The 13,732-nt window shown below is 45.2% G+C and overlaps 1 protein-coding gene across 1 annotated transcript in view; it reads right to left on the bottom strand.

Moving 5' to 3' along the window:
- Positions 1–13,732, bottom strand: part of FBXW8 (F-box and WD repeat domain containing 8) — a 202,099-nt gene that overhangs the window by 112,700 nt on the left and 75,667 nt on the right. The window contains 1 exon segment of the mRNA XM_075324830.1: positions 9,853–10,017. Within this exon segment, the coding sequence (XP_075180945.1) occupies positions 9,853–10,017 (165 nt within the window).

Genomic DNA, 13,732 nt, shown 5'->3' with positions numbered 1-13,732 from the left:
GGTCAGAAACCTCTGTTTGGACAAATGGGAGGGCTCGGAACAGAAGGAGCAATATTTGAATTTTGGAAAGCAAATTTGGCTGAAATAGATTGCGAGCACCATGTTGCATTTACAGGTCCGCTAAGGTACCTAAACAGAAGAAATCCCTCACAAGTGACACCATTTTGGAAACTAGACCCCTCAAGGCTTCTATCTAGGGGTATAGTGAGCATTTTAGATCCACAGGTACTTCACAGATTTTGTTAACGTTACGTTGTCATATTGAAAATTTTAATAATTTTCTCAAAAATGTTGCTTTAGCATCAATTTTCTCACTTTTTCAAGAGGTAATTCCAAAAATTTGACCTCAAGGTTTGTTAACCACTTTTTTATGAGCGCGGTGATACCTCACATGTGGTCTGAAACCTTTGTTTGGAAAAATGGGAGGGCTTGGAACGAAAGGAGCAATATTTGAATTTTAGAAAGGAAATTTGGCTGAAAAAGATTGCGGGCACCATGTCGCATTTGGAGGTCCCCTAAGGTACCTAAACAGCAGAAACCCCGCACAAGTGGCCCCATTTTGGAAACTAGGCCCCTCAAGGAATTTATCTAGATGTTTGGTGAGTACCCTGAACCCTCAGGTGCTTCACAGAATTTTATAACGTTGAGCCATGAAAAAAAAAAAATAAAATTTTACCACAAAATTGTTATTTCAACCAGGTAGCTTTTTTTTTTACAAGAGTAAAAGGAAAAAATTCAGCATAACATTTATTGTGCAATTTCTCCTGAGTTTGGCGATACCTTATATGTGGTGGAAATCAACTGTTTGGGCGCATGGCAGGGCTCGGAAGGGAAGGAGTGCCATTTGACTGCAAAATTGGCTGGAATCAATAGCGGACGCCAGGTTGCATTTGGAGAGCCCCTGAGGTGCCTAAACAGTGGCGGTCCCCCACAAGTGACTTCATTCTGGAAACAAGACACCTCAAGGCTTTTATCAAGGTGTATAGTGAGCAGTTTGAATCCACGAGTACTTCACAGAATTTGATAAGCTTAGGTTGCCATATTGAAAATTTTCATTTTTTTCACAAAACTGTTGCTTTAGCATCAAATTTCTCACTTTTTCAAGAGACAACAACAAACCGTGGACCCCACAGGTTGTTATCCAATGTCTTATGAGCACAGGGATACCCCACATGTGGCCAAAAACCTCTGTTTGGATAAATGGGAGGGCTTGGAATGGAAGGAGTACCGTTTGAATTCTGGAAAAGTTGAAATAAATTGCGCGCACCATGGCACATTAGCAGGGCCCCTTGGGTACCTATACATCAGAAAACCCCCACAAGTGACCCCATTTTGGAAACTGGATTTTATTCAGGAGTATAGTAAGCATTTTGAATCCACAGGTACTTCACAAAAATGTTGCTGTAGCAACAAATGTCTCACTGTTAGGCTATGTGGCCATGATCCAGCGACACGGCATCTAGTACACAGTGTCAGCCTCCTGCAGAGATGTGAGTGTTGTCCACGGGAGAACGCAGCTGCCCAAGCCCACGATTTGGGTTCAGGCCGCTGTGGAGCTCTATGCTACCTGCAGAGAACACTCATCTCCGCAGCATAAATTGACATGCTGAGGCTCGGGAAGCTGCGCCACAGGTCGGTTTATGCTGCGGAGAAAAGAAGCACAGTGGGCATGGGATTTCTAAAATTCCTTCCACTGTGCTTCTACTGCACAACGCAGCGTTATGGACACAGGGAAAACACTCTGCGCCCAAAACGCTGCAAATCCTGATTGTGGGCACACAGCGTAAAATGCTACAATGGATGAATGGATAGATGTCAAACAAATATAACGTCCCACCCCCTGCATATTCTAAGCTGGCGCCCTTTAGTGCCTTTCATGTGGCACTAAAGGGTGCCTAGCCTTGTATTTAGCCCCCCAAAAAATTAATAATTAAAATAAACGACGTGGGGTCCCCCCTATTTTTGATAGCCAGCTAGGGTAAAGCAGACAGCTGTAGCCTGCAAACCACAGCTGACAGCTTCACCTTGGCTGGTGATCAATTTGGAGGGCTCCCCAGGCGTTTTTTAAAAAAAAAAAAACGTGGGGTCCCCCCCAAATTAGATCACCAGCCAAGGTGAAGCGGACAGCTGGGGTCTGGTATTCTCAGGGTGGGAAGAGCCATGGTTATTGGACTCTTCCCAGCCTAAAAATAGCAGGCCGCAGCCGCCCCAGAAGTGGCGCATCCATTAGATGCGCCAATCCTGGCGCTTCGCCCCAGCTCATCCCGCGCCCTGGTGCGGTGGCAGACGGGGTAATATATGGGGTTGATACCAGCTGTAATGTCACCTGGCATCAAGCCCTGGGGTTAGTGATGTCACGGCATCTGAACAGATACCCGACATCACTAACCCAGTCAGTAATAGAAAAAAAAAAGACAAAAAAAAAATTTATTTGAAAAAACACTCCCCGAAACATTCCTCTTTTACCAATTTATTGAAAATAAAGAAATTCCGGTCGCTGTAATCCATTTTGGAGGTCCCACGCCGGCTCTGGATCTTCTAGAATATGGGGGGCACGTTCAGGGAACGTATCCCCCATTTTCTGGAAGAGCAAGCTCTCCATGAGCAGTGTGGGTGCAGTAATCTGAGAATACTGCACTCACACTGCCCCGGTCCAACCTAGGGCAGAGTGACCTGCAGTAACCTCATTCCAGAATATGAGGGGCACGCTCACAGAACGTACCCCCCATTTTCTGGAACAGCAGCCTCTCCATGTGAGGAGTGTGGCTGCAGATCACTGCACTCACCCTCCCCCGGTCCACAGTGGAGCCTGTGCATCAGCGACGTCAGCAGGATTCCTGCTTGCAGGGATCCAGCTGACAGCCGCTGTCTGCGCATGCGCCGCCAGCATTGAAGAAGGAGGCGGCGATCGCGGGCCCGGAGCGGCAGACAGGTAACGTATAACCGGGGGCTTGGGGGGGGGTGACGGGGGGTGACCTAGTGGGACCTGGGGACACCTTTCTGCCGCATGTGACGTGTCACATGCGGCAGAAAGAGCAGAATGAAAGCGGCCGCGCGCTGTGCGCCGCCATCTTCCACGCTCCGGAGGGGGGAGGGGGGTGGTGGCTCTGGAGAACCGGAGGGGGCTCCGGTGACCAGAGGGCTCCGGTGGACCGGAGGAGGGGTCAGGGGGAGGACATTTCCCTCCGATCTGAAATGTTTGATCATTTCAGATCGGAGGGAAATGACTGCAGAGCCGGCGCCAGCGGCAGTTTTCTGTGCGCTTCGGCGCCATTTTGGATGTCCGGTGGGGGTAGGGGTGGGGGTGGGGGGACTCTCCGGTACCGGGGGCTTTGGGGGCACTAGGGGGTTAGATTTCTTTCTCATCTGACATGTTTGATCATGTCAGATGAAAAAGAAATCAGTTTTACCGGCCATTTCTTTTTTTTTCATGTGTTCGTCGGTATACGGTGTATACCGCCGATCACATGATCGGGGTCCAAAAAAAACACCCCGATTCATAATCTGGGGGGTCTCAGCTACCCCCGGTAGCTGAAACCCCCGAGATTTTCGGTCGCTGGGGGGCGCTACAGGGTTTTTTCGGGCCGCCGCTTTAAAGCGGCGGAACAGAATAAGTACCCTGTTTTGCCGCCGCTTTAAGTCGTACGGCCGTCGTTATGAGGTTAAAAGGACCTTGGTGCTCAATTTACTGAGGGTGGATATAACGACTGACAAAGACTAGTACCCCACTAAAGAGCCTGAAAAGAAGTGAGGGAAGGTCAAACACCGCAGCGTCTCCTGAAGACCAAAGCCAATAAGTAGTGCGGTATAGAGGACCGTTCTAAAAAAGAGCAGCTACCCAACATGGGGGGCTCCAGAACCTGCATCTACAATCATGGAAAGACCTACAATCCCCTCGCCCTTGGACACAGAGAAAGGATTGTGACATATCATTAGAGTTGTTAAGGTTGTATACAGCAGGTAAAGATTGCATTTTAGGGTCTTATCGTTGGCCAAAGAGGGACAGTAGTGGAGTACAACTATCCCCACTGCTACCGTTCACCACACACCTGGGGTCTAATAGGAATCAAAGGAAGGAAGATCTCTACAAAAGACACATTGGTTTATCTGATAGTCTAACACATTCATTACTTGAGTTTTTTTCAGTCACTTTTCTTTTTTGTTTTGTAGTATTAGTTGCCGTTTATGTCATCAAATTCATAAAAATGGAGCAGGCGAGCCATGAATTTAGCACAACTTCAAAAATAGGTTTTCTTCCTGACTTGAACTGCTTTTTGAGACTTTTGATGTCTAAAGTTGCAGCTTGGTGCCAAAGGTTGCCAATTGTGGCAAACTTTTGTTGTAGTCAAAAATACATCAGGGGGAGGGAACCAGAGTGAGGTTGCGCCAAATTTTGCAGCTTTAAAAAAAAAAAAAAAAAAAAAAATCGCAATTGATGAATGAAGTTAAAACATCTGGAATTGAATTGCAAGACTTGGCCCACAAAGTAGAAAACAAAAAAAACAAAAGGTAAACTCATAATATAAAAAAGACTTTTCCAAAGTCACAAATATAATAAAGAATTAGGTTCAAACAAAAAAAAGGCAAAAAACACAAAAACTAGACAGAAAACAAAACACAAAGACAATGATAAATTGGGGCCATATGATTTTAAATCTTTTTTGTTTTAATCCCAGTTACATCCAAACTGTTTTTCTGTTAGTGCACTTTCACACTGCGTTCTGCTCCATGTTCCCATCAGGGCTTATGTTCGAACCCCCAGCAAAATGAGAGTCAGGTGGCTGCACCGACGGGGCCATTGACAATAATGGTGCAGACAGACTATAATGGTGCACGACAAAGCACATTGACTTTGCTTGCACTATCATAGTCCATCTGGGTGTTCACCTCTAGTACGGGTACATGCCCGACTTGGCATACGTCCGAATCCAGTATTACGGGAGGTTCGGACGTACGCCCTGACGATACCACTGAACGAAGAAGAACACAGTGTGAAAGGGGTCTTAGAAGCAACAACAAAAAGGTATCCTGTTGAGTATGGGTTAATGATAATGGTTAAACCCAGGGGTTGACGGTTATATTTATGTTTTTGTTTTTTATCAATTGATTTGTGAATGAATGAAGGCGAAACACATTACCACATAAAGGCCCTGTCACACACCGAGATAAATCTTTTGCAGATCTGTGGTTGCAGTGAAATTGTGGACAATCAGTGCCAGGTTTGTGGCAGTGTACAAATGGAACAATATGTCCATGATTTCACTGCAACCGCAGATCTGCCAAAGATTTATCTCTGTGTGTGACAGGGCCTTAAGGGTGGCTTTATATGCTGCGATATCCGGCCCGATATCGCTAGCATGCGACCCACCCCCATCGTTTGTGCGAAACGGGCATATCGCTGCCCGTCACGCACAAAATCCGGCACCCCCGTCACACATACTTACCTGCATAGCGACGTCGCTGTGACCGGCGTACCGCCTCCTTTCGAAGGGGGCGGTCCGTCCGGCGTCACAGTGACGTCACTAAGAGACCGCCCAATGAAAGCGGAGGGGCGGAGATGAGCGGGACGTAACATCCCGCCCATCTCCTTCCTTCCGCATTGTGGCTGGAGGCAGGTAAGGAGATGATCCTCGTTCCTGCGGCGTCACACACAGCGATGTGCACTGCCGCAGGAACGAGGAACAACATCGCCCCTGCGACAGCAGCAATAATTGGGAGTGGACCCCCATGTCAACAAAGAGTGATTTTGGACGTTTTTGCAACGATTCAAAATCGCTCCTAGGAGTCACACGCTACGACATTGCTACAGCGGCCGGATGTGCGTCACAAAATCCTTGACCCCAACGAGATCGCTGTAGCGAAATCGTAGCGTGTAAAGCCCGCTTAAGTGTTGAGAACACATTTATTGTATTGGAAAAGATTAATTCTGTTAGCTTAATGGCTCCACCATTCAATTCTGACTCATTGAACTCTCACAGATAACGGCCCTGGTACAGATGGACACCACACCACAATTCTAATTCTGGTACCTGCAGTCGTAGATCTGTGGGGCGTTTTGAGTCCATAGGGATGCAATTTGGTTCCTGGGGTCATATAAATTAGAGATAGGGCTTGTCCAGATGATTATAAATTCTCTAATCTAAAGGCCACATCTCACTAAGCGACATCGCTTGCGACATCGCTGCTGAGTCACGTTTTTTGTGACGCAACAGCAATCTTGCTAGCGATGTCGCTGTGTGTGACATCCAGCAACGACCTGGCCCCTGCTGTGAGGTCGCCGGTCGTTGCTGAATGTCCTGGACCATTTTTGGTCGTTGCTATCCCGCTGTGAAGCACACATCACTGTGTTTGACAGCAAGAGAGCAACGATCTGAATGTGCAGGGAGCAGGGAGCCGGCTTCTGCGGACACTGGTAACCAAGGTACACATTGGGTAACCAAGCAAAGGCTTTGCTTGGTTACCCGATATTTACCTTGGTTACCAGCGTCTGCAGCTTCCAGAAGCCGGCTCCCTGCACACGTAGCCAAGGTACACATCGGGTAACTATAAGCAAAGCGCTTTGCTTAGTAACCCGATGTGTACTATGGTTACGAAGCACAGCGTCGTTACACGGGTCGCTGGTGGCTGATCCCTGTGGAGATCTCCCTGTTTGACAGCTCACCAGCGACCATGTAGCGACGCTCCAGCGATCCCTGCCAGGTCAGATCACTGGTGGGATCGCTGGAGCGTCGCTTAGTGTGACGGTACCTTAAGAGAATTGAGTCGTTTATGCATATCACACACTGATCACACTGGGATCACAGTTTATCAGAGTGTGAGCATAGCGTGATCAGATTCCATCGGATGAAAAGATGGAGATAATTAAAAGGCTCCATCTTCTCTATTGTGTCAGTGTACCTAAATCAAACTGCACTCAGATGTCATCTGAGTACCGTCCGCTGTTTTCCATGCACTCATTGACTTGCATGGCAGAGTGTGATCCTACCCAATAATAGAATAAAACTTGGGCATGCTGCATTTTCTCTCAGGCCTATTATATAGCATGGGGTCTTCAGGAAATGAAGATGGAGTATAATACATGTTTATTGCCATCATATTGTATCTTGGGAATGATTATGTCTTTTAATATATTATACATTTTTTATGTGGGTTTTGTAATTTTGTAAAGTTTTATTTGTATTTTTCATTTTAGTGAAGTAATCTGAATTACCATATTTTTTGGACTATAAGACACTATAAGACACACTTTTTAACAAGAAAAACTCTTGTTAAAAAGTGTGTGCACCTTATAGTCAAGGATACATCCATCCTGTGATGGAGGAGAACGCTGAAACAGCATCCTTCCCGATGCGTTTTTTCTCCTCTTGCTCTGCACTGAACTATGTGATCCGTGCAAAGCAGAGGAGAAAGCTTTTCAGGACCTGGAGGATGCACAAGCTGAGCAGTTCAAGGATTAATTCAAGGACCTCTCTGGTCATGTGACTGATCACAAGACCTCAAAAGGTCCTTGATTTAATCTGGTGCAGAGTCCTTCATCTGCTCAGCTCCTGCAGCCTCCGTTCAGGTCCCATCAGGCACTGCAAGATGTCGTAATGTATAGTATTTATGTGCGCGCAAATGTACATGCAGTAGAGCTATGAATGTCTGTAAATGTACATGTAGTAGAGCTATGAATGTCTGTAAATGTACATGTAGCAGAGTGGAGTGTGTCTGTAAATGTACATGTAGTAGAGCTATGAATGTCTGTAAATGTACATGTAGCAGACTGGAGTGTGTCTGTAAATGTACATGTAGTAGAGCTATGAATGTCTGTAAATGTACATGTAGTAGAGCTATGAATGTCTGTAAATGTACATGTAGCAGAGTGGAGTGTGTCTGTAAATGTACATGTAGTAGAGCTATGAATGTCTGTAAATGTACATGTAGCAGACTGGAGTGTGTCTGTAAATGTACATGTAGTAGAGCTATGAATGTCTGTAAATGTACATGTAGTAGAGCTATGAATGTCTGTAAATGTACATGTAGCAGAGTGGAGTGTGTCTGTAAATGTACATGTAGTAGAGCTATGAATGTCTGTAAATGTACATGTAGTAGAGCTATGAATGTCTGTAAATGTACATGTAGCAGAGTGGAGTGTGTCTGTAAATGTACATGTAGTAGAGCTATGAATGTCTGTAAATGTACATGTAGCAGAGTGGAGTGTGTCTGTAAATGTAGCAGAGCTATGTGTCTCTACAAATATATATGTTGCAAAGCTGTGTATGTGGGTAAATGTATTTGTTGACTCTGGGGCCCATTGTTCAGCTACATATAAATAATATGTTACCCTTATTTACAAATGTACCTAATCATAAAATGCATAGTTTTTTAAATGAATGAAGAGTTGAATGACTTTGTCTGTACATTGTGAGTCTAGTGTATTGTGCCAAGCAGTGCTCATATATGAGGATAGGAGACTCACTCCTTCATAAGGGCCTATCATGGAATATACCTGTTCCCCTGTGGGACAGTCCGAGCAAGTCATCATAGCAATCAATCTCAGTGAAGTCACTGATACACTGCTGACATGTAAAAGCTGTCCCATGAACCTCACATTCGGCCGACATCTATCACTCATAAATCCCCCATACACAGGAATGCTTGGCTTTGCAATGTTCTCTATGAGAGAACCACAGCCAGACTTCTCTTGCTTATCTCTCAGAGAACAAAACATCGGCTGTTGGAAATCCGACATGCTGGATCCTTCTCTGTGCCGATATCATCTGTCGGGTAAGAATTGAGAGGCCCTCCATATGTATTTGGAATGCCCTTACATGAGTAGTCCAAATGTAGAATATATCCATCTTTACACCTTAAGCACATTTTTAATTTGCATTATACACAATACCCTATGGGAAGCTGCGGGGGAGGTGACTGCAGCACTGGCACTCTGCCGCCGCATTTTCTAACTATGAAATCAGATGTTGTCGGGGGGTGGAGATAGAAGCAGTGAGTGACACCAGTGCAGCCCCACAGCTTTGACCACTGTCCTCAAATGAATCGTCATCAGAGGGCGGTGGTGCTAGAAGCTGTGGGGTGGCGCTGGTGTCACTCACTGCTTTTATTTTCTAGACAGAAGCAGAGTACGGGCGCTGCACTCACCTCTCCTGCAGCTTCTGTCAGCGCCATGGTACCAGGACATTTTCAGAGGACGGCGATGCAAGGAACTGTAGTAACTAACTGCAGCGACGACCCACCCCTGATGACATCCTAAGTTGCAGAGAAGTGAGTGCAACCTCAGCCTCCTGACTTCCTATTGGAGTCTTTTCTCAAATGAAATGTCACAGGGAGTAAAATAAAAAGAAAATACTTAGAGATTAGCCAGAGAGGGAGAAATGTATGACATTTTATAATACAGCTAATTACAAAATGGGTTAGGGTGTAAAGATAGATATTTAGAAAAGACATTTTAGACCCCAGACCACCCCTTTAATGAGTATAGAGCAGGTTCACCATTGGTTGATAGACTCCATTCAAGCCTACAGATTTACCTTCATTATGTCCAACAGCAGGAGATGGTAAATTCTTACCAGTGTTTGAAAACGTTCCATATCTATTGGCAATTATGCCTTTTCTACCTATTTAGAAGTTTTCGTTTACACCCATACTCATTTTCCATAAATTTGGATAGATTTCCTTTTAAGTGTTAAAACAAACTCTATGAAGTGAATGAAAATGTAGTCATTTCTGATAACAACAAAGTAGTTATTTACTCCGGTGAAATCAGCAGGGTAAGCAGTTCGGCTCAGCAAGAGATTTGTTTTGAGCGTGTAATGTTGTTACAGAATGGTGCACACAGAGAGGGGCGAGTACCTTCCAGTTCGTCCTCAGCAGGCTCTCCCGAGTGCGTCTTTCTCTCAGTGCCCCCTTCCAAGACGAGCATGCTGTAACCTGTCTGTCAGTCAGGTGTCCTTCCCGTTGGCATACACGGTACCACAACATCTCGTCTTCAGCAAGAACCCTCCAAGCCTTGCTTACCTATAGATAATGAACAGGATCAGGCATGGGGGGAAACAAAACTTGGCTTATTTTGATCACACAGCAATGATAAATAATTCAAGTCTTAGAAATTATCTTGTTCCAAAGAGTATTCAACCTTCTTTCTAATCCATGAGACATAAAGAGATTAAATGACTTAGCAGCGCACAATCTGTAGATAATAATGTCAGACCTGGACTTCAGAATCTCGTGACTTATCATAGTTGACTTCAGAAAGGCGTTCTTCTCTAAACCCCCATACAATTCTATGCAGATAGTAAAAGACCGTCAACATGTGTTATATACTGTACAAAAGCGTTTTACCTCTCTGTACAGTCAAATTATGGCACCATGACTGATTCCTGAATGTTCCTCAGGCTGGGGTCACTTGATTCTCATGTGGTCACATACCCGTGTAGTATTGAAATACCCTAACTAATGCACCATGGTAAGTAAAGTTTAGTATGGAACAATAGTGTAGTCATAGGACAGATCGTAAAAATGCCCCAGTAGTGCGGACCAGTGAAGCCAGGACTATTGCACTAATAGGCATGCATCCTTAAAAGGAATCTGTCGGCAGGATTTTGCTACTTCATCTGAGAGCAGCATAATGTAGGCAAAAAGACTCTGAATCCAACAAGGGACATTTTTTGCAACGTTTGCACGGAATTTGTTAAAACACATTGGATTTAACTCTTTTTCTAAGTGACATCATACCTCAACAAGATGACGACCATTTTCATTTACTATAATGACTACCTCCCAAGGCAAAACTTGGGATTTGCCAATTAAAGATAAATTAGTAATGTATGTATTGTGACACTGTGTGATTTTGCACCACCACTGCCCCACACAGTATGACGCACCCATGATGGAGACACCATTGAAATCGAAACACCAAGCACGTTGGACACATGGTGGGGTATGCCACAATTTCCAGTCCTGTGGACAGACATTAAGGGCGGCGTTACACGCTACGATATATCGGGCGATATGTCTTCGGGGTCACGTCGTTAGTGACGCACATCCGGCATTGTTAGACATATCGTAGCGTGTGACAGCTACGAACGACTGTGAACGATCAAAAATACTCACCTTATCGTTGCTCGTTGACACGTCGTTCATTTTCAAAATGTCGGTCCTCCTTCTGTGCTCCGGTTGTTCATCGTTCCCGAGGCTTCACACATCGCTCCGTGTGACACCCCAGGAATTACGAACACAGCTTATCTGAGTCCCGCCAACAATGCGGAAGGAAGGAGGTGGGCGGGATGTTACGTCCCGCTCATCTCCGCCCCTCCGCTTTTATTGGCCGGCCGCTGTGTGACCGTCGCTGTGACACCGAACGTCCCTCCCCCTTCAGGAAGAGGATGTTCGCCGCCCACAGCGACGTCGTCTGGGAGGTAAGTGCGTGTGACAGGGAGTTAACGACTTTGTGCGCCTCGGGTAACTAATTGCCCGTGACGCACAAACGACGGGGGCGGGTATGATCGCTCGTGCGATCGCACGATAGATCGTACCGTGTGACGCCGCCCTAACAGTCAGATATGGCCCACAAGCCACAGAAGAGCATGTCTTCCTTTACTTGAAACGTATAAATGGAGGTTTGGTTTTTTTTGTCTACACATGTTTTATGGAATTGTTTTAAATGGACAACAGCTATGTTTTAAAAGTCAACCAACTATTTGTGACTGCTGAATTTTTCCGTAGTTGTCCTAGGATATCTGTGCACCGCACCTCTATTCCCTTGAACTGGCGAGCTGTTAATGGTCTCCCTTTTTGCTGACCTAAAGTATACTACCTTTTTGAAACAAACAAAAGAAAATAAAATTGAAGTAAAAAAATAAATAAAACATCACCAAAGAGCATTTAGACCTCACACAGACGTCTGTGTTGCCCAACGTACGAGTTATAGGTGTTTTGTCATATAAATTATAATTACAGTAATATATATACACACACACACACACACACACACACACACACACACAGCTATTCATATGTCCATGCTTTTATGCAAACCGTGTGTCCGTGCAAAAACTTACAGAGACATGTCTTTTGTTTTTGTTGTTTTTTTTTTTTTTTTTTTTTTTTTTAAGGTACCATGGATGAAAAGCGCCAATACAAATCTATGGGTCTTTGAAAAAAAATCTGTCCAGCACACGGATAGTGTGCCACCTGTGCGCTGTTTAACAATGCAAAGTATACATGAAGCCGATGACACACTGACCAAATAGGGACCAAATGCAGATGTCGCTTAAATCAAAAACACTGATGACACCAATACCATTTTTTTTCCATGTACAAGGTGGCCATAAAATAACCTAAGGTCTTTGGAGCCGTGTGCAGACTGACCCAGTGGACAGAATTGGCTGAAAATTGGTATGTATGCTATTCAAGGCATTGGGAAATCGAAAGCATCTTAAAAAAAAATGTGACGATGACACATTTTGAAGCAACAGGGCTACTGTGTGTTCAGCTAGGGCATGGAGAACTTTCCAGACTGTGCTGTACGGGTCCCCAATTGCTTTGTAACACTGCGTGCGCTGCTGTTTCCGGCAGGGTTGTTCGTGCCCTGTTCCACAACGGCACTCGCAATGTCCTCCACAACCGCTCTACTTACCAGTCGTCGCCTGGACCCTTGGCTGAAAACTCAGTAATGTAAATAGCTGAATCCAAGAGGAGCAGTGAACAATAGGATAAACAAGACCTAAAAAATAACGTTTATTAGATATATATATATAAAAATGAGCAGCAGCTCACAAGTGAGTAAAAACAAAAACCAGCACACAGTATACACCGGTGCTATAACAGGGCATACATAGACGAGCCCAAATCAGATCACCCTAGGTAATAGGAATACAAGATGGCAACCTTCCGAACAAATAGGGAGCCTCCTATAGAATACCCAGAAGATGATCAAAACAACAAACAGAGACACATACCTCCTTATTGCCAAATGCTAGAGGCCACAAAGACGAGCAATAGTGTCCCAAAAACTGCTTCATTAAGGATCAAGAAAAACGTATTTCTCATTTAATCCCCTATAGGGAACGTTCTTACCAGATCCTGAAGAGATGGCAGGGCGACTGTACCAAATTACTAAGGTCTCCTAGGGGAGCCGTCAATCAGCTCTTCAAATCCCACAGGAATGCCACGGAATGAAACTCCATAAGTCTGTCAGAAACACTCACTCCCAACGCGTTTCTTGGGGATCAATCATCAGGGGAGTATGGGTGAAAAGCCTTGGGTACTGCCTCAAAAGTCTCCAAAAGTGCAGTAATGTCATGCCCAAGATACTAAAAAATAAGACAAAGTGTATAAAATAAGCCCTGAGCAGTGTATTATAAGGGCCTATCTATATGCCCCATAGACAAGAAACTCACCGCACACAGCGTGTATCATAGTGAACCTTTTGAAAAGTGCCGCGCTGGCGTCCCGGAAACATGCTCCATTTATATCCCGGCGCATGCGCAAAGGCACAATAACGCTCAGTGACGTGCATACCGAAACCGGAAGTGCACGTCATCGGGCGCCGTGTCTCAGAAAGAGCACGTAGCCCAATCCAGTGACATCATATCCTGGAGAACCGCTCGCACTGAAGGGATAGGGCGCGTTGCCATCGCAACCAAGATGCGACCTCACAGATCCAGAGCGGCGGTTCACAATATTTAGCACATGCTGGCGAAAAACGCCGCATGGTAGGCATAAGGCCATA

This window comes from Anomaloglossus baeobatrachus, chromosome 1, assembly GCF_048569485.1.
Source record: "Anomaloglossus baeobatrachus isolate aAnoBae1 chromosome 1, aAnoBae1.hap1, whole genome shotgun sequence".
Taxonomy (NCBI): domain Eukaryota; kingdom Metazoa; phylum Chordata; class Amphibia; order Anura; family Aromobatidae; genus Anomaloglossus; species Anomaloglossus baeobatrachus.
Note: the sequence above shows the minus strand (reverse complement) of the source record. Positions and strands in the feature narration are given on the sequence as shown.